This window comes from Maniola jurtina, chromosome 21, assembly GCF_905333055.1.
Source record: "Maniola jurtina chromosome 21, ilManJurt1.1, whole genome shotgun sequence".
Taxonomy (NCBI): domain Eukaryota; kingdom Metazoa; phylum Arthropoda; class Insecta; order Lepidoptera; family Nymphalidae; genus Maniola; species Maniola jurtina.
In genome coordinates, this window is record NC_060049.1 from 10,541,724 (window position 1) to 10,564,446 (window position 22,723).

Genomic DNA, 22,723 nt, shown 5'->3' on the forward strand with positions numbered 1-22,723 from the left:
GTTAGACGTATGCGTTACCTACTCAGACGTTGCCTGTAGATAAAAATATGTCTCATGTTTGCTGGCAATAGCGCATGCATCAAACCCTGCAAGTTGCACCTATTCCTCACCCAATACGCAATTCCTCACGCAATACGCACAGCTTTAATATTATAATTTTTGACAATGTATACTATATGTAATGCCATATCACAGGTCACTCTCTGATTTATTGCTAACAATTTACTTCCAAATCAATTCCAAATGCAAAGAAATCTAAGTGTGTTCAATTCACACTGCCCAATACCAGGACCTTAAATGACATAAATTCATTGATTAATAATCATATGTTGAAAATAAAGGAGAACCCCGTGTTTCTCGGTATAACGTTAGATGCAAAGCTTCTATGGAACACCCACATATCAACACTTGATGGTAAACTCAACTCTGCTGCTTACACTGTTAGAAAAATTCGACAGGTACTGACGTGGAAACTGCAAAAATTGTATATTTTGCCTATATTCACTCTATTATGTCTTACGGACTCTTGCTATGAGATAAAGCGATAGATATTGAGAAAAAAATGTATTACAGAAAAGGACAGGACGTGCAATTTATAATTTAAAACCGCGCGCTGCCATACAATAAAAATATAAGGAAATAAGTACCTTATTTATTATCTTATAGTAGCTTTTAAATATATTTACAAATAGCTAATGCCCACAGCTTTGCTCGCGTGGATTTAGGTTTTTGAAAATCCCGATCCTTTCATTTCCCAGAACAAAAGTTGCCTCTCCGTAATAGCCCGTCCCCGGGATGCAACTTGTTTCTGTATCACGTAAGAACATTTAAACGGATGATCCTTTTCAAATCCCGAGGGATCACCAGGATTTAGGAATGCAATTTCTTACAGCATCAGGGTTGAGGTCAACGACAAAGTATTTACTTGGTATAGATACCTTCAATATCAATTAATAATCGACACTTTTTAAATCCCATTAGCTTTAGTAGTCAGGTCCCCTGCAACATCAGGATTGAGGAGTTGGAATCCAAATTTTTTATTGAACAATGTCGCAAACTTTCTTTATCGATTAAAAAAACTAGCCAAAATTACGCAGTTAGGTTACCTGCCAAATTTCATGGTTTTGAGTCAACGGGAAGTACCCTAGAGGTTTTCTTGACACACTCGACAGACAGAGAGATAGACAACAAAGTGATCCTATAAGAGTTCTGTTTTTCGTTTTGAGGTACGAAACCCTAGAAACGTAGGAACGGCATTCCGAACCAGTGGTAAATTTTTCTGACCAAAAAACACTTTGAAGTTTACCTAAAAGTTTACAGGAATAAAAATTTATCATTGTACTCCATTCCATTTCATTCTATTCCATTCTGTTCAAAGATAAATAGATTATAAAAATATTTGTCACCGAAACAATAATTTACGATACATCAACCAATATCAATTTTACTGATGACAATCTGACTATTACCAAAGTGAACGACTACTATAATATCTATTATATACGACTAACATAATATGTATTATAAATTGTGTGCCGTTTGCATTCTCACTAAGTTCTCATTAAGTTTGTTTTATTTGGTTAAACTTTCTGGCATTTATATTGTTATGACGTTTAATTGGCAAACAGTCTGTTTATTGGCTGAAACTCAAAAATTCAGCCAATCACAACAAATAAAATATTTTAATAATGATTGATGCAGCTTTCTGTAATCGAAAACAAAATTTTTGACATTAACTTGAATGTGACAGTGATTTCCGAGTAGGGTTGCCAGAGGCCCCGTATTTTACTGGTTACTGGTTGGTATTTCAGGATACAGAAACCCGTAATTATGAAAATAAAATATGGGGCAAATAAAACTAAATATTTTTAGGGTTCCGTACCTCAAAAGCAAAAAGGAAATAGGATCAATTCGCTGTCTGTCTGTCTGTCCGTCTGTCTGTCTTTCCGTCTGTCCGTCTGTCTGTCTGTCCATCTGTCCGTCTGTCCGTCTCTTCGTCTGTCATGTGTTCATGAACAAATATTAGTATTTTCAATTTTCAAAGTAACTAAATATTAAATCAAGTAGGTTATTATATGAAAGGACTTTACCAGTACATTCTAAGACAGATTTTTATTTATTTTTATGCATATTTTTTTTAATGCATAACAGTTTTGATTTCTTGTGTAAAATGTCGAAAAAAAATACCCGAATACGGAACCCTCGGTGCGTGAGTCTGACTCGCACTTGGCCGGTTTTTTACAAATTCAGCCGGGCTGGCTTGCGAAACCAAACGCTGACGTTATGTCCAGTAGAAAGAATACATATTTTCCTTGTGCGACAATGCGTAGAATAATACCTGCGTAGCCGAAACCCACTCGATTTTGATCATGGCCGTAGCCAAAGAGGCGGAGGTTGGTTTTAGGATCTAAGCCTTTTTTTATACAAGTTAGCCCTTGACTTTAATCCCTCCTAGTGGTAATAGTGCAGTCTAATTTCTTGGCCGGTAGGGCTATACTAACCATATAACTAGCCATGACCCACCAGACCAGAAATTTAGAAATGGCCACTGCGTCTGGGAGACCGTCAAAAACCTAAACCTAAAATAATACTTACACTATTTCTTGCATTTGCTTACCAATTTTTTTTGGAAATATATCAAACATTTCGCGCTCGCTTCACTCGCGTTTTGAATTTGTATTACTTGGTGTATGCCCCGCAATTTCGTCTGCATGAATTTAGGTTTTTAAAAATTCCGTGGGAGATTTTTCGGGATAAAAGCTTATGTTCGTTTCTGGGGTGCAAGTTACCTCTGAATAGTAAGTATCAAAATTTTGGTAAAGAAGTATCTTGCTATGGCTAAACTCGTTTCCCTTTCACTTATTTTTTTCTGTATTGAACCAAAAACACTTACGCTCACTGCGCTGCTCTTTTTCATTGTTGTATTTTATTCCACTATCAAATTGAAAGGCGAAATTCAACTAACCAGGTAATTAGCCCATAAAGTTGAGCGAACGTATTTTTCCTCATGACAGGATTCAGTTCCGGCCCTGATAAAACCTCTCCCGAAATCAATTCCTGGCTACGGCCATGGTATTGATAGGTGGAATTACAAGTTAAATGTAATTTTAAGTTAACATGCAAAGATTGTATGCATGAAATGTATAACATTTTATTTTACAAAATGAAGAGTTTTTAAAAACTACTGAAATAAATAAATAATCTTTTATTTAAAACCACATTGTAAACACAGTTCACCGATCAAGACCCGGCAACATACAGAGAAAAAATACAAAACATACAAATAAACTGAAATACCTAAATAAGCTTTCAGAGAGAACCACCGCCTATTTCTTCAAATACAATAATAAACAATACAATAATACAACAATATATAAGAAACAATGTCTCCCGTAAACAAATCTAAACCCCGTATTTTTGATGGTGGTAGCCTGTAAATCTAAAAGAGGCAGGTGGCAACCCTACACCTACCCTACACCTAGACAGAATGAACAATTTGTTTTCATTACTCGGCAGGCCTACTGCCAAAGTTTGACAGAAAGTGTGGCGGTAGTTGTGACCTCTGATTGGCCGACTCTCTTTCACTATTTGCTAAAATTGATGATTGCAACAACAATTTTTGCTTTTTTGTAATCTAAAACAGAACACGGACGTCAAACAGGTTGACTAATTGCAATCATTTCTGACCGGCTAACATTGTTCCGCTAGTGGCTCAAACTCACTGTCGCAGCAAGAACATGGTAAATTCAGCCAATCACAGCAATTTGAATTGGTTATCACAAATGTACCGATCTAGGAACCGAGAATGCACGAACCAGGGCAAATAGAGATAAGAACAATAATATCATACGTAGGAAATCGACGGGGGCTCGTTGACAAGTATCCTCTTAAACATGCCAGTTTTATCATGTTAACATTAGACGCTGTAGCTTAAAATATGTACTAGGTAACATATCCATTATGTATAAAGCAAACTTAGTTTCAATCAATACGTTAATCGCGATAATTGCGATTGATATTTTCCACACATTGCGAAAATAAATTACCAATTGTGGCATTAGCCAGTAAAAAATACATTAATGGAATTATAAGTAGAAAGTTTTAAGGGGCCCATTAGACGATAAGCTTTGCATCAATCGATTCCGTTAATCATAAATAATAAATGACTGATGGAGCAGATATATCTGTCATGCAAACATCAATAATCGCATAAGACGGTAGGTTATACCTCAGTAACAGCAGAATAGCAAAACCTATCGTCTAATGGATGCCTAAGGAGCTGCACATGTGGAAAGAAAAGCAATATCTTGGTTATTGTTTATAGGTTTCCCTGATTTCAAAAATGAGCGCCAAATAGACTTCACGTGATGTCAAAGGTGGCAAGAGCCAAGTTGTGGTGTACAGAATGGAAATATACCTGATAGTGGGCATGGCGATACTGATCTATTCCATGGTAGCTCTTCTCATGAGCAGCCGTTGCTGGAATTCGGACTTTGACAAGTGTACATGTGAGGAGTGTAAACGTCTCTCTCAGTCTCAGAGCCAACACACTCTCATTTCCGTGTCCTGTCGTGTTGACGATATCGAGCGTTAGTAGGAACTTCCATTGTCAATAACATAACAAAGTGCCAAAACTTTTATTCCCCAAGTCGAAGTTGAACTTTTAAATATTCAGTAAGTCATTTTAAGGTTGTATTATTCTAGGTATTAAAAAGTTAATTTTAAATGAATAACGATAAACAGCAAGGGTGCCAGTGCCAAAATTTAGACTAAGTGCTAGCTTTTCTAATACGTCATAGTGTAGTAATTATTGTGCCAAAAACAATTGTTCAAAACTTGTGACGAACTGTGTTCAAATACTGTATTGATAAGGTAAAGGTGACGATTCATTTATTAGTGTATTTGTGGAGAAGTTAGTGGGGAAATTTTGTTTGTCCTATCATGGAAAATGAGATGAGTGGAAAATAGCTATAGTGCCAAAGAATTCGCTTCAAAGGGGAATAAAGATTTCTCTAGTTATCTCTTTAGTCGACGTTATCCCAACTAATGCCCAATCGTGGGACAGTTAAAGATTGTTTTAGTGTACAGTGAAGTGAGTGAAGGTAGTGATGTGTGGGGAATAGCAGCGGGCGATGGACCCGCTCGCCCGGCTGATGGAGGGGGCTCCCCTACCAGGTGTTCTCGGTGCGACGAGAGACGCTCGCCCTCGTGGAGCCCTGGTACATGCGAGCCTGGCTGCTGCTCCCCACTTGGGGGATAAGAAGGGAAGGCACCTGACCGGTACCTTCTGCCTTACTGGAGACACCATGGAAGGGATTATTCAATGTCTCGTCTTCCTCAAGGCTTTTTCGGTAAGTACCTTAGAACTAACTGTATGTAGTCCTGGTGTATGTATGTCTGGCCTGGTAGATTATGAAGTATTATTAATGATACTATAAGTGTTATAAAGTAGTTTGTGAAGTAAGCCAGCGCGGAAGAGGAATGGGCGCCTATAGCGATGGAAAACGACGCCAGAAGACCTATCAAAACTGCAGATAAGCATTTTGCACTTAATCCCTCACTTTTACTTAATCTATTTAATGCTACTTTGATACTTTGTTAATTTACCTTTTGTCCTTTAATACTTTGTAATTTTCTCTTTTATTTTCTTTGATACCTCAAAACGCCCCTTCGGGATAAAATTTTATGCGACATCTAGATTAACGCAATGTCCATCTTGAGGCAGTTAATTTGCAGATTTATCTGCCGATAATATCCCAATGTAGCCCACAGCAATCTCCCCTTTACACAATATAGGTATATAATAATATGCATGTATACAAACAATACATGGTTCATTCCTGCAGGATTTATGTAGAGTAATCACTGTTAACGTAAACGGGGAACCTAATGTTTATCTTGTCGTATTAGATTATTATCTACGCCAGGTACCGATTACCGTGCCCACCGTTTTCCGTCCTATTACCGTTCAGCGCTCACAAAAACTCTTATGACCGACTATCAAATATCCCGTTATCCCCTATATAAAATGGAGCTTTTACGATTTGAATATTTAACGATCATTTTATCAAAGAATCTGTAGTTATAGAACGGCTTGGACAAAAGTAATGGGAATAGTCCCAACTGCTTGCTTTCTCTTGCTCTTATCCTTTTAATTTGGGGTTGAGACTTCTTGTATGTAAGCACCTGGATGTTCTGTCCTGGGTTTTATTGGCGAGATGTCCAAGGATTTGACGTCCTTCTCGATATTGGACCAGATATGTGCATTGGACATTTTTAACAAATAATTAAATAGAGTAGAGCTGTTATGGAACACAACTTTGCGCTTACGATGCCTGATATTGTGTTTTTTTATGGAGCATATTATCTAGTTTTTGGTTGTAAAACTATAAGTACTACAACGTCTAGAGCACCAGCGAAACTGCTAATGCCTTGCCGGTTTTTGAGGTGTTTTACTTTGTTTATGCACCTCATGACCAACTGTGTTCGCTCAAAACAACAACAATTGTAGTTAAAAGGAACACGGCAGGTGGAAGCTACTTTTTCACTTTGCAATTATGTGGAAAATAGACCTGGAATAACTGGAGGGAGAAGAGAATTTGATCAGATGGGTTGGGAGGAAATTTATTTCTGCGACGTAAGATACGTTCAGAAAATAGTGAAGGTGGTGTCAGTTTTAATTACTCCTCAGACCACTCTCCATTGTAGAGTCGATGGAACACAAAGATAGCCAACGTCTATTCAAGAATCTATTCATTAAATTGACTACTTGTTAGGTACCTACTACTGCGTAGTTACACGCTAATGCGCTAAGCTAAGTCGATATCCGAAGCGGTTGCGAGCTAAACATTCAACAGGAAGTAATTAAGCTCATCAGCCGAGCGAGACTGAGCGCTGAGCTGAGCGGTTCAAACGGAATTCGGATAATTTTGCTGAGCGCTTTGAGGGATGCTTGTATTGATTAAAGGATTTGCCACAAAGAACACAAAGACCTAAGATGTTGCACAGTTTGATGCCTTTCTAGTTTATGTAACTAGCTTCATTGAACTTAAGTAGTTAGATTTCTTTGGTATAGTAATTACTCGTAGATTTTGGGTATATGATAATAAACTAAAGTCAAGTATCTAAGGAAGACAAGGATGATGAAAGATTTGTCTGAGCTTTAAAATGCGTTGATCTTCATCTTGTGTTATATAGTTGCGTGCTATGTTAGTCCAACATTTCTTCGACTAATCTTCTTCTCTCTCCAACTCCAATCATTCCATCCTAACTCTCAAATCATGAGTATTTGATAAGTAATATTATGGTTAATGTCATGATGGCTTTTCGTGACAGGAAGAAGAAAAGTCATGATCCATTTCAAAGTAAATAGTTAAAAGAAGTATGTATAAGATTATTTAACCCAGTAAGTAGTTTGTATGTCGAGAGCGTAATGACGAAATTAAAATCAGCCCTGAGTGGTCCATTCAGACATACATATTTAACTTTCGTGGAACCTGCAATTTTGTGAAAACTTGCATTTAATGCTGTCGTGAAAAGCAGGGGAAGTTTGAATTGATTTATTTTCAATTGCGAAGTACATGTATTTTATTTTAAACTTAAATGTGGTTTTGTTTCACTGAAACAACAAAAATCCAATTTCATGTTTGGTTCAACATTACTTTTATTTTTTATTAATTAATTAAGGTTTTAAGGCAGGCCTGGATAGGGCTTAGTTAAAATCTTATTGACAATTCGATTGTCTCTTGTCTATCATAAATTTTTGCCTAATATATAAAGTAACATCTGCTTCTATCCAAATTCTAACTTTTAGACAATCTTAACAACGCTTGACCTATTTTTAACCCCCGACCCAAAAAGAGGGGTGTTATAAGTTTGACGTGTGTATCTGTGTATCTGTGTGTCTGTGTATCTGTGTATCTGTGTATCTGTCTGTGGCATCGTAGCGCCTAAACGAATGGACCGATTTTAATTTAGTTTTTTTTTGTTTGAAAGGTGGCTTGATCGAGAGTGTTCTTAGCTATAATCCAAAAAAATTGGTTCAGCCGTTTAAGAGTTATCAGCTCTTTTCTAGTTTTCTTGTAGAAAAGAAGGTTAGATAACCGTTAGGTTCATAATATTCAAGTGTCAATTGACAAATGTCAAGCTGTCAAGATGGACTTTGCCTAGATATACATAATTATTTATTTGAAAATGATGTTTTGGAAAACTCAGATACTTTGGATCGTAGGCGCGGAATAGTCGAAGAAAATCGGTTCAGCCGTTTGAAAGTTATCAGCTCTTTTCTAGTTACTGTAACCTTCACTGGTCGGGGGTGTTGAAAATTTTTAATTTACACTTGTAATAAATTGTTATTAGCGATTGATTAAAGGGATGAATTTCGTTCCCTCACAGTCAAGCTTGTCGTTATTATATTAGAAGTAATCAAACTTTATTGAAGAGTCATCAAGATATCCGTAATAAGTAATAGCGCTGGGGGCGATTGAAAATGAAGGCAAGCTTGACTCTCACTAGGTAGCATACTCAGGCTTCCTTTAAATTGCGAAGAGTATAGTTATTAAATATCAATTAATTCTTTATCTAACGATTGCTTCATAAAAAATTTAAGTGGCATTATAACGTGGAGTGAGGAAATCCTTTACACTTATGTTCTGAGGATTCCATCGCTTGACGACGTAGAGTAACTATAATAAGAACTTATAGAGTTATCACTGTGTTATAAATATGCAAATTGTTTGTATTATTATTTTCATTACTGGAGTGCTTCATCAAAAGCCATATTCATCATTGAAATATGGAAATAATTCCCAATTTATCGTATCGTTGAAATGAGGTACTTAATGGAATTGAACAGCAATATCTGGTTTCTGTTTCCGAAAACGGATGGTGAATTATTTTGAGTGTATACTTATACTGGAGCACAACAACCAGTATTATATCTCCTCTTTTATACAGTTGTAATAATTTGGCTGTTCATTCATTTAAGTAAACAATACTGAACTAAATTTTAAACGAGATTTCGTAGATTATATTCAGAAAACAGAATTTACGCTAAGTTTAATTAAAATCGTTTAAAAACAATACTATGATCTCTTGGGAACTTTTTGATTTTCTCATCTCCAGGATGCATAATGCATGCTATCTCTAATACATCTACCAAGCAGATGAGGTCCGGAATTTTGTCCATGTAGATTTAGTTTTTTTTAATACCGTGGAAACTATGTATGAAATTAAATATTAGGTAGGTATCTCTTTTTCCCCGGTCGTTGCTGAAGATCGTGGTCCAGGTAAGATCCTACCCTCGAACAAATATTATTTATTCCTGCTTCTGTTGGTGGCCATAAAGCCCATAGTTCGTGTGTGTGTGTGTGTGTGTGTGTGTGTGTGTGTGTGGGTGTGTGTGTGTGTGTGTGTGTGTGTGTGTGTGTGTGTTTGTTTGCGTGTGCGAGTGTGCGTGCGAGCGTGCGTGCGAGCGTGCGTGTGTGCGTGCGTTCATGCGTGCGTGCTTGCGTGTGTGTGTGTGTGTGTGTGGGGTGTGCGTGTATGTGTGTAAGTTTGTTACTCTTTCATGCAAAAACTACTGGACAAATTTGGCTGAAATTTGAAATGGAGGTATGTTATATCCTAGATTAACACATAAGCTACTTTTTTATCCCGGAAAATAAAAAGACTTCCCACAGGGTTTTAAAAACCTATATCCATGCGAACACAGTCGCGGGCCTCAGCTAGTTATAAAATAGGTACTATGGGTACATTATAAAAGAGTATAATAATATTGGCAAAATACTAGAAAGTAGGTATAATTCAGCCGCTTGAAAGAATTTAAATCCTCTAAACTTAGTTATCATCCCTAACTCTTATAAGCCCATCATAGAGCCCCCAATTCCTGTGGGACGCATTAACGCTGAGGCGCGGGACTGATTTATTTTCAATAATACCGCTTCCTTTTACTCCGTGTTGTACTTTGTAGTAATATAATTTTACAGCTTAGCAGAAAATAACAACTTTAAACAATTTTAATGTTACATTTCAGCTTGAGTATTACAGCAAAACAGATTGCTTACAACACAACCACTAGATCCCCGCAAAAGGTGCCTTCTCCACTACTAAAAATTTAAGTAAAATCTTTAAAAATGACCTTTGTTAATTGCGTGGGCGAAAAAATATAATATTTATATTGTATTTAATTATAAAAAAGAATCCACAAACTAGCTTTGCCCGTTTGAAGAAAATAAGTAAATTGACCCTGAACACCCAGTAATGCTCAAGAAACAAGAAGAAGGAAAAATCAAAGGGAAAAATTGAGATGGTCTTTGAAACGTAAATGGATGTACGACGTCGTTAGAGTAAGAGGTGGTTACATACTTATACACGACACGCGAACCAACGAAACGCAATGCGTTGCAATTTGAAAACACTCGAAGCGATCGATTGAGAGTTCGTAGTGAAATACTGGTTGTTGAAAATTTTGGACTTGATTTGACGAGCAGAAATACAGTGAAAATATCCATGTGAAGACTAGTAATGTCGATTGTTTCTTACAACTTTAAAGTAAGTACACTCTGTGTAGGTAGGTATATACGTTTGCAGTGGTCTCGAATATGCATCGGTTACGTCTTTTTTGATTCTTGTTTCTTTGTTGGCTCTGTTTGGAGGAGGAATTGACTTGAAAGAAGATTTTGACCATGGTCATTGGAATGTAATATGATGATCATAATTCATAGGTATGATTTCATTTGATACACTGCTCGTAACATTTTTGATATCAACTTGTGTTAAAAATATGTTTCTGCCTCAAAAGGGAAAGCGGATATTCGAATAAAACACCGCGATTTGGAGATCCAAGGGGCCGATACGAACGTGCCTCGATAATTGCACAAAGCTATTTTTTAGGGTTCCGTACCTCAAAAGGAAAAACGGAACCCTTATAGGATCACTTTGTTGTCTGTCTGTCTGTCTGTCTCTCTGTCTGTCTGTCGTGTCTGTCAAGAAACCTATAGGATACTTCCCGTTGACTTCGGGGTCGGGGGTTTAAAACAGATTTATTTTTATTTTTATGCATAATAGTTTTTGATTTATCGTGCAAAATGTCGGTGCACCCTCGGTGCGTGAATCTAACTCACACTTGGCGGACCCAAAAAGAGGGGTGTTATAAGTTTGACGTGTGTATCTGTGTATCCGTCTGTGGCATCGTAGCTCCTAAACTAATGAACCGATTTTAATTTAGTTTCGTTTTGTTTGAAAGGTGGCTTGATCGAGAGTGTTCTTAGCTATAATCCAAGAAAATCAGTTCAGCCGTTTGAAGTTATCATCTGTTTTCTAGTTACTGTAACCTTGTTATAAATTTAACCGGTGTTATAAATTTTATTAATTTACACTTGTTGTATAGCTCTTCCTGACATTATGTTTTGTATGTGACCCATTTAATCACAAAAAAAAATAGTACTTTCATATTTATTACAACCGAGACAATAATTAGGGTGAAAAAGCCACCGTTTACAGTGATAACTGCCACAGATCACCGTAGCTTCACATCACATCACAAGGATGAAGGATCGCAAGGAGTTTACGTCATGTTTCGACTTTGAATTGAATATCATCAACTTAGCATTACAGACAATTATTTTGTTGTCTTAAAAAAACTTTTATTCTTTGACCAAAATCATCCAACCATAAGTATTTACATAATTTTTTTTCGAATTCATTTATTTCTTTTGTAGAAATTAGCTACATTTTATTCGGAGACGAATGATTAATTCTACAGGAACGTATTTACATTACGGATTTCTAGAGACGCTCAAACAAGGTCGGGGCCGGGTGATTAAATATGTACAAGGGCCAAGCCGATAGCTGGAACGAGGTAGGGGGCTGTAATCCCTTGAATTTTTATTTTTCATTCGTAAAAGAAACAACTAGTTAACAGGGCTCTCTCCGTCACTCGCTTCATACAATCGTAGTTCCAATTTCATTTGAATACTAAGCAACCAAAGTCCATGAAATTTTGCAGACATATTCTAGAAACTAATATCTGTGTCTGTGGTGTTTTAGATTTTTCTAAAAATATGTAGTTTTAAAGTTACAGGGGCTCAAAGATTTGTATGTAAATTTTTAAGACCGCGTAACTTTGAAACCGAATATTTTAACAGAAATCTGGAAAACCACAGACATAGATATTAGTTTCTAAAATATGTCTGCAAAATTTCATGGACTTTGGTTGCTTAATATTCAAATGAAATTGGAACTACGTTTGTATGAAGCGAGTGACGAAGAGACCCCTCTTAAAGATAATTTTTTCGTAAAGGCTGTCTAACAAAGGGATCGCAACAAAGGGATTAATTTTATTTATTACAGTCAAAAGTGAACCTTACGCGGGTCTATTATATACAAACGTGTGTAATTTAAATCAAACTACTTCAGAGGTCTCTGTCTGTCCCCTTTTAGTAGACAGACTGAGAAAATACAGTTTCCAATTTAGGTAGATGGGTGTATGTATAGGTAAGGGTATGATTATAAAAAGCACTCTTCCCTCCTGTGTTTTGGTTTACCGCCTTGTTCCTTAAAATCTTTTAGCTAATGAAGTCCTGAAATATTCAGCGTCGGGTGCGAGGCACGTCCGTGGAAAATAAAACACGTCCCGACGAGAGCTTCAAGGTAATTGTTGGAGTACAAATGTAGGTAATGCGACACGTTCGGGGGTGTTACTTATTCCTTGTGATATAACGAAAAATAATATAAATATTTTGGTGCAGGAACTGGGAAGAATTTGAAATTATAAACAGAAATAAGGACGATTTTTACGTAATAGTAAATCTGTTCTATAGGTTTGTACCTAGTACACTTTATTTCCCAAGGAAATTCTGATAGTAAAAAGAGCCTTAAAATCTTGCACAGAGCTTTATGGCGTTTTTCCCTATAATTTTGCCTCTATAATGTACAATTGCAAAGTCACTTTGACTGATTCACTTTGCAATTGTGCAACCGGTGCAGTGTCCGAGTGAAACGTAGGTGATTAGAAGATTTGTGTGGTGTGCTGGTGGCTTGCTTTTCCTGCATGTGTAGTAAGTAGCGTTGTGTTGTGGTGTTAGATAGCGGCGTTCGGTGCATATCGCATGCTGCACTTTGTACCATACAGATTTGTTTGTTTTGGCGGATTATAGCAAATTGGGCTTGTTGTTGCAATAAAATAGAAATATTTTTCACAAAGAATTGTCCAGCAGGCCGTCGGGCAGCGCTGAGTGGTCGTAAAATAGGAAAATTAACTTAATTGTGGTCATTTCATAGCGGCCTCAGTTCCGTGGCTGTTCGCTCGAGTGCTCTTTGAACATTTTTAATGACCGCTCGCTCTTGGTTCTTTTCCACTCGTGATTCTGCTTGCCTTAGGTCGAGTGGACTACTAGATGCGTACTTTGCTGGAAGTACCTACTGTAGTTAATGGCATGTAAACTAATCTAAAATATAATAAACTCTGAAGTTTGGCCTGTGGCAGGTTTTGACTTACTTTTCGTTGCGCAATAAATTCTTCAAAGGTAGGTTTATATGGCTGTCCAATTTGGTTTACTAACAAGCATCATAATTGTGATTCGACAAAATAATAATGAAAGTACTTAAATAAATAATAACAAAGGCATACAATTCAACTGATGAAGCTGATTGGTCGGGAAACCGAAGCTGAAAAGATTTATATTGCAATTAGTGTCGTATTCTCAACCTTTAGCAATCTACAGAGTCTATCAGCGAGCCTCAAAACTTTTCATTTCCAATAAGTTAATAGATAGCTGTTCATATTGAATCAGTATTAAGGTGTATTTGCATGTAAAAAAGTTGTTTAACGAGGTAGGTATATTTATAGGCATATTATATAGAAAAATTAAGTCGTAGGTAGTTAGCTTTTCGAATATTTTGAATTATGCCCACTCTCCAAAACTACCAAATGATTATATACAGAGTACAAAATCAACTGGCACTTGTACGATTTTTGACTAAGCAAACTTTAAAGAATTTTTGGTAGCTGATTTTAACCAAGCAAATTCAAACTCATTTTTTATTTTCAAGTTTCGTGAAAATATTTATGAACCGCTCAGCCCACTTATGGTTTATTTTAATTTCATCGCTAGTGGCTCGGGGTCGCCAATTGGGCAAATAATTCGGGCCTCCTCTCGAAATGAAATTACGCTCCTCGTCAGAGCAAGGCACGTGCAGGGTAATGTAAGGGGCTTCCCACATTTATCGGCGCGAAATCGGGTTTCGCATGGATAGGTATATCTACACAACTCATAATATAAAGTCGATTATTGTCGATCGGCTGTCGTGACAGCAGTAATTCTATGTTTGCATTCGTGTCCTCGGAACGGTCGTTGTAGTCACGGCCTGATTGCTTTCGGCAAGGATCGGTAATAATAACATACGTTCCCGCTAAGCCATCGCTGTGATCGTCAGAAACAATATAAATGTTCTATTTGCGATGCGATGCCATCAGTAAATTGACAAATCATCTTCAACCGTCGTCTCGTCGCGTCAGCCGCTGTTGAACCGTGTGAAGGCCTTTACGACTGGAATAGAACGCGAATATTTTCGCACCGGCTCAGCCGATTCCGCGTCGATAAATGTAGTGAGACCCGTAGCGGATCGTGCGGGTGACAGCTTGATTGCGTATTGATTCGCTCATTTCATCTCAACCGGCCGCGGCACCCACGTCTATCATCTCTCTGTAATCGTTCGGCGTTTGCTATCATCTGATTTGTTGTGATCAAGCTCCGGAATTGATGGTATCGTACACGGGGCATATTGCTATTAGATTTTTATTTTAATGGTTTATTTTATGATATGATCTAATACCATTTTACTGTGTAATATTGCTCTACAGAATTTTTCTTGACTAATAAATGTTCTTGGTATCAATAAATTGTTTTAATATGTGTAAAATAAAACAAACCAAAGTATTTTATGACCACGACGGTAAAATAAGCTGTCATACTTTTTATTGTGTTGGAACTATCGCATTGACAATAAAATTAGAATTTGTGTTATTTTTTAACTCTGCATATTTTTACTGTTGAGTGATTATTTCATAATATCTGAATCGTTAAACTCTACTAAGAATGAACTCCATACTAATATTATAAATGCGAAAGTGTGTCTGTCTGTCTGCTAGGTTTTTACGGCCTAACTAAATATCGGTACAGAGATAGTTTACATCCCAGGGACGGACATAGCCTACTTTTTACCCCGGAAAACCATAGAGTTCCCACGGGGCTCTTAAAGGTCCATCCGTTTAACCAATTTGTACGGGTACAGAGGTACCTTGCGTCCCAGAAATTAGCATAGGGAACTTTTTATCCCGCAAAATGAAAAGAGTTCCCACGGGACTTTAGAAAAAACCTAAATCCACGCAGATGAAGTCGCGGGCATGTCCTTAATGAAGAAGCAATTTTCCAAAAATAGGTATAATTCCGTGGAACAGTTGATCAAACAGTCGCTGTAGAGCCCCTTACTCAATTTGCTTTGACAGCTAGAGCCCTACATAATTTTCCATTTAAGTTAATAATCGTAATTCTGGAGCTTGGTTTAAATCGTTTCAGCGTATATCTTAGTAAAAATATTGACAGTAAATAAGATAAGGCCCAAAACTAAGACTGACTGACTGATATATTGTTCTCTTTAAAACTAATAATTTAATTTTTTGTTGCAGGTAAGTAACGCTGAAGTGCGTTGAAAAATGAAATAAAATGGATGAGAATTTTAAAATTTGACGTTGAGAGAGCGTAAGTAATGGAGCGTAAGTAGTTGTTATTCTCAATGAAATTCTTATTCTCAAGTAAAAGATAACAATGGCAGCAGCTTATTAAGTTACAGGAAAAGTATAATATCATGAAAACTTCTATTAGATATTCTCTATATAGCCCCTACGAGGATTTTTTTTCTAATAAATAAAGTAGGAGAAGTTACACAGTTACACAGTTAGTAATTTTGTATCTAAATATAAAAGGAAATGCTGACTGACTGACTGACTGATCTATCAACGCACAGTTCAAACTATTAGGCGGATCGCGCTGAAATTTGGAATGCAGATATCTATTATATGACGTGGATATATCTATTATATGACGTCGCTAAGAAAGATATTTTGAAAATTCAATCCGAAAGGGGTAAAATAGGGGTTTGTTTGTTTAGTCCACGTGGACAAAGTCAAGGGTACAAGCTAGTCTTTTCATAATTTTTGAAGTGAATTCCATGTTTTATTTGACGTATGCTGATAACAACGGATTTTTTCTCACAAACATCAATCTCTACGTGCAAGCGTAGGTAGTAGCGTTATGTATTAAAGCTATAAGAACTCTTATCGAACACGCATTACTATGCAAATGTACAGACAAGGTGTAAATGCGTTACCTTCGCGTGGGGGTGGAAAGTCATTTGTCGTACCCGATTACTGTGACGCGTAACACACACGCGTGACGTGTGGGCGTACGGGAATTGGACCCGGATATGCCAAAATGAACCAAGCCACATAGCTTGGATTTCGAGAAAATGAAGTCTTGACTTGTAATTGTGCTCATGGTTCAATTAAATAAGGCGTCATTAATTGCAGGACAGCTTTTTTGATGTCCATTAAAAAAGCGTCCACACAGAACAAATGAATACCCAAGCATATGTTCACACGTCAACGCTTTTTTAAGTGTAATCAGATACTTGGAAATACATTTGTTCTATTTGGACGCTTTTTTAACGGACGTTAAAAAGTTCTCGTGTGAATGATGGTTCAGTATATTATTTGTTCTCAAGGTCAGTTGATGCTCTCCAACAGAGTTTTGACACTTAAGATGGTTATGAATTACTTAATTTCATCATCATGATCAACTCATCGCCGGCCCACTACTTTTCCTCACGGATTTCCTCTCAGAACGAGAAGAGTGTAGGCCATAGTCCGCCACACTAGCCGTGCGGATTGGCAGACTGCACACACCTTTGAGAACATTATAGATAACTCTCATGCATGCCGGTTTGCTCACAATGTTTTCCTTCCCCGTCAAAGCAAGTGATATTTAATTGCTACGTGACTCCGAAAACCTCGGACCCCCTGTCACCGCTCTTGGCAAGCGTGGTAGCAAACCCTTCTCATTCTAAGAGAAGACCCTTTCTCAGTAGTAAGTGCTCAAGTAGAATGAATGAAGCATGTCACATTGCTGCAGCGCGCTCCGTAGTACTTCTAGGGCCGCTAAATAGCTCTAATCTTCTGAGAGTTCGCACTATTTTGACTTTGGTGATTGCAAGAATTACTTCACTTTTCCATAACGAGCATAAGTATTATCTGTCCTTATCAATCAAACCTTCACTTACTACGATTGCGTAGCGCGATTACCCCCTGAAATCCATATGGTTACGAGTATTTGTATGTCGATACACGTATCGCTCTCATTTACATCTCGACTCGATTTATCTCTTTCGCAGGGTAATGGCAAAATCTACACCAATCGGAATCATTTTGTTAACACTCGCTTACTCAGTTATCTTTGTGGCAGTAAAATTCTAAAGATCCCAGTACACATTGGCCAAAAGCGCAAGCTAGACCAATGTTCGGCGAACGTGTACAAAGTAACTGGGCATTTATTTTCCGCGTGTGGCCAACGCTGACCATTTTTGTGGATTTTTAAACAAACATTAAAAGATCTTGACGCTATTCGAGGCATATTGGTGTAAGTATGTAGGACTGAAAGGTAGTACACATTGGGTAACGTGTACTGGCGCCTGGTAAATGAAATTGACAGAATGTAGTGCTATAGTGGCGCTAATTTCAGATCTGTTACTTTGATTTAGTTACGAGATTTTGCGCAATAGAATTAGCAACAATATAAGCTACGTGCTTACTGTTTGGGTTGAGTTATTATTCGTCTGTCAATCATCGGCATTTTAAACCTATTATTTCCAAATCAAATTTCAGGATTAAAATCACCAGGGTTCGACAGAAAACGAGTTAACATGTAGATGAGGCTATACGTGTAATGACTTACGAACGTGCGTAACGAGATTCAGTGCCGATGCGGTCTTGAAAAGTTTGCGTCACTCCTGATTACACGCGTTTGATGGAATATTAAATTAGTTTGAGACGACGAAAGAGAATAATATGTAAATTAACATGATTATTTACTTAACACTTCTTCTTTGATTTAAAAACATTGATTTGGAAGTCAGGTGTTTCTGTTATGGCTCAATTAAACTTTTGGAGAAGTTTTTCGGTACCAAGATGACGCAGCATGAAACTCGACATTAGTTTTTTTGGAAAATTTTTGTTATCAGTATTTGAAGAAATAATAAGCTTAGTTTGAAAAATTAAATCGTGTGCTGTAGAGTCAGCTTCTGAGGTTGCTCCGGTGTCAGAGTGAAGCATAGAATTTAAGAGGATGTTAGTTGTCCTGCGTGGTGGTAGTGCATATTGCTTGCTTTATTGGATGTGTAGTAGCGAAGCTGCGCGCTGTACCTGCTACCTACACACACGTTATACAGATTTCGGGTTTAAGCAGGTTTCAGCAAATAAGCTTGTTGTTCCGTATGTATCATGGAATTCTCCAAAGTCTCGCCTGCCTATATCCAACAACTGATGATATCGCATGGTCAATATTTTTTCATTGACACGCCGTTATTATATATAAAAATATTTATCAGTTCAGAGGCAATTCGTAATTTAATGAGGAGGTGTGATCTCAGTAATTAACACGAAAAGATGGCCGCGTCGTCGGCCGGAGCACAAATAAACTTTTCATAATTAATTCCCTTTTCGATGCTCTGTTCATTTCCTTATTATGATGAAAATCTGGGGTTTTGTCATTAATATTAAGTAGGCAATTTGCTCTCAGATTCCAAGACCGAGAAGAGAGCAGAGACCAAGCTCTGTCTCGGATTTTACTAAATCGATGTAATCAGACCAGCTATTGAAATTTTAGTGCGATTGCCAAGTGCCGGTCAATATGTGAATGCTACTTGCGAAATGCGCAAAGATTATTTTGATGTTTCTATGAAAACCAACTAAAATCTGCTAGTCGGCCAGCGCTGGCCAAACGTCACAAATGTATACCAACTGGCTTGTGCATCTTCGCCGAATGCGTTCGGCCAATGTCTACTAGGTTCATTACAACGATAACTTCACAAAGTTCAATCAGTAACACTAACGAGGTCGCAAGCTTAAGCTAGTATTTTACGAATATAATAATTAAATCGATCGCTTCTTTTCAATTAATATGAAAAAGCTGCAATGAAATGAGTTCGTTAGCGGGGTTCTGTTGATACTGCGTTATTATTTCATGGAAGAGGAGTATTTCCACAGTTATAATGAGGATAAAATTATAGTATCTTATACATATCTCTGTATTGTAAAAGTTAATGAACAAATTAACGTGAAAGATGCGAGTTTCAACAAGTTTTTTCTTTAGAATCATAACCTCTGACATTTTCTATGCTAATGACGTCAGCTATTGAGTGTGACATACAAATGCGACCTATGCTTCCTTCAGGATCCATTAGCATTTGAATCTTACAATGTAAGAAATGCCTTCTTCGGTTTTTGCGCCTGTTAGTTTAGGTGTGTGGACATCAAATTTAGGTAAAACTGTCTCTTTGAAGTTTGGGCGTTTTAGAGTTTATAAACATGTCGCGCGGCATTTTATAGCAAAATTGTGGGTGTCCTAGACACAACACAAACACGAGTGTGATGAATATTGTAGTCTGTATCACATATTACAAGACGTGCTGCAAACAACTTAATTTTCATTAAAATAAAAGTATTAAAGTAACCTTGCCGGCCCGTTGATAAATAATATTATTTAAAAAAAATGTTGATAGTAGTACAAGTTTAATAGGTAAGCGAGTAAGAATATTGTAGATAGTAGATATTCTTATTGGAAACGCAAAGTATTATATTACATACCTATTATGAGTCCGCGCGTAGCTTACCTTGCCTCTCCGCTCTACGCTCCGCAGTAAGTCATGGATAGGCGGTAATGATTTTCTTTTACCATGAGTGAAAACAGTGCTTTTTAACCGACTTCCAAAAAAGGAGGAGGTTCTCAATTCGTCGTTTTTTTTTTTTTTTTTTTATATTTTTTATGTATGTTCCCCGATTACTCAAAGGCCCCTGGACCGATTTGGAAAATTTTTTTTTTGTTTGAAAGGGTATACTGTGCAGGTGGTCCCATATAAATTTGGTGAAGATCTGATGAATATCTTCGGAGATGGAGAACAGAACTCCTCAATGGATAAGAGCAAATTGCTCGCGATCACTGTAATAGCTTAGTAAACAGTAGGGTTTTAACTGGGCATAGCATATTATAGTACAGTGGGGCCACTAAAAATTGTGAAATAAAAAATTTTCAAAAGAAAAATAAAACCGACTTCAAAAACCAAAAACACTAAAAAGTAGAAAATAATTTTTGTTTAGCTACACATGTAATGTACCTAGTTAATATGCTCGCTCGACTTCATACCTAGGTACATTACATGTGTAGCTAAACAAAAATTATTTTCTACTTTTTAGTGTTTTTGGTTTTTGAAGTCGGTTTTATTTTTACTGATATTAAAACACGAGTAAACTTCATTCCACGTGTGATCCGATTACCGTCGTAACTCGTGACCTTAACACGCCGGCCGCGCGCCGGAACGTGGATAAAAACTTATTATTAAACCTGATTATGTCAAAGTTCAACACGCTTTTATAAAATATATAAAATTATGCTTTAGTGAATTTTGTTTTAAATATAACTGGCTGAATCAAAGGCCTAGTCAATTCATAAAAACTATTTAACAATTGTGCATTATAGAGTTATCTAGTTAGTTAAAGGATGCTCCGGTGTTGGTGCGAAACGTGTATAGAGTGTGTTGTAGACTGAGGGTTTGTGTGGTGGGTGGTGCGTCTAGTTGTTTGCATTTCTTGGTGTAGTAGCGGGAGAGCGGGTGGTGCATATCGCTTGCTGCATGTTGTATCATGCAGATTTATCTGGTTTAGCGGATTATCTTACTTTGAACTAGTATTAATACATAAATTAATAATAATTAATGAAATTTATATGTTTGGTTGTTTGTTACTTCCTCCACGCCACCAATGACTGAACCGATTTGGGTTTCACTCCTTTCAGTAAAGCCTATATAAACACATTGGTTACATTTCATCCCGGAAAATCAAAGCGTTCCCGCGGAAAAAACGGAATTTTTTGCCATTTGTCTACGGAACCCTAAAAATACACACGGATGAAGTCGTGCATTAAAATAGTACCTAACAAAATAAGATTGTTTTTTCTCTTGTAACTTGAGTAATGACTTTAATTTTGGCTGAATTGGGTATCAATAACAAAAATATTATTAAGATCAAAATAAATCATACCTTTTCAAGAAAGTTACTGTAATGGTATTCGGTAGTAACTGGAACCGTATCTTGAGATGAAATAAATATTACTGTAGTATCAAGCGAATTGCCCTCCGGTAATAGAAACAAATAAATCTTATATTTATTAGCTTTATGCTTTGTTTGTGAAAGGTCGAGTGTATTCAACAGGGCAAAAGTTATTCTATTAGTGAGATGGGCTCCAAAATGTTTGCAGTTTTGCGGAACCCGGTCCCTTTGTTTGGGGGAGTAAATAAATTTAGGTCTACCCTCTAAGTCGGTCAACAATTCGCGCATTAGTACGGCTTCGAATGAGCTTGTCGAATTCTAAAAGTGGAAGGTTCATTCGAAGGTTCGAAATGATTGAATAACAATCAAGTGAAGAGAATATTGGTAAAGTTGAAAATAAACAAACGAAAAACTTCCACATTTTATTAACCCTTTGATACTACAACGCAATGGGACGGGAATAGAATCATCGATGTATACCTACTCGAAGACTTAACCTTATTACTTTACAATTTTAATTTATCTTTATAATTTTTTGACTTTGTCCGCGTGATATAATTTATAGCGCTCGGGGATAATGTAGCTACATTCTGTCAGTGAGAGATTTTCTAAATTCGGATGAGTATATTTTTCGGACTTTCTACATCCAAACTTATGAAATTTACCTCTTTATAATATATATTTAGGTATATGACACAAAAGGGCGTATCTACAAGCCATATCAACTCTTGGACTTTGTGAAAACCACTTGTGAAAACTTTTATAATTTTCCTGACTACGAGAACACGAGGCTTGAAAAACTTGAATTGTTCCTATCCGTCCCCCTAATCTGTCCCCCCGGGGGGACGGTTAGGAATAAAAAGTTCGATCTGTCCCCCTACACGCCACGAGGGGACAGATCAAACTAATTCTTTCCGAACCGTCCCCCCGCTGCTTTCTTAGGGGGACAGATTGGAATAAAAAGTTCGATTTCTCCCACTGCCACGGACGAGGGGACAGATCGAACTAATTCTTTCCGAACTGTCCCTCTGTTGCCAACGAACTAATCGAAAGAATCAGACAGATGAACAAATTATTCCTATTATCTGTACGCCAAAATAAAAATAATTAAGAATCTTTACTATTACGCTATCAGTTACCGTTATAAAGTTAAAAAAAATTGGAAACGTTTCCTGGGAGGATTCAACAAAAGACAACACTTTTCATTTATCTTCTAGGTCAGTCAAAATAGAATTATGAAGCAAAATAAGAATTAATATTAATTACATCCATGGAAACAAAACTGTGATACCACGCATTATATTTGTTTTTAAGCAAAATGACAAGAGCTGAGGGTCGTTCAATTAC

General features: G+C 37.0%; 1 protein-coding gene across 11 annotated transcripts in view; it reads left to right on the forward strand.

Annotated features, from left to right (window-relative positions):
* The window catches only part of LOC123876254 (neurobeachin), a 507,523-nt gene that overhangs the window by 85,445 nt on the left and 399,355 nt on the right, over positions 1-22,723 (forward strand). For 10 of the 11 annotated variants that reach the window (XM_045922447.1, XM_045922450.1, XM_045922455.1 and 7 more), the window contains exon 1: positions 4,325-5,351. The exons of the other annotated variant lie outside the window; for it this stretch is intronic. In XM_045922447.1, the coding sequence (XP_045778403.1) occupies positions 5,133-5,351 (219 nt within the window). In that variant the 5' untranslated portion in view covers positions 4,325-5,132. Of the gene's footprint in view, positions 1-4,324; positions 5,352-22,723 lie in introns of those variants that run through there. 11 annotated transcript variants of the gene reach the window in all.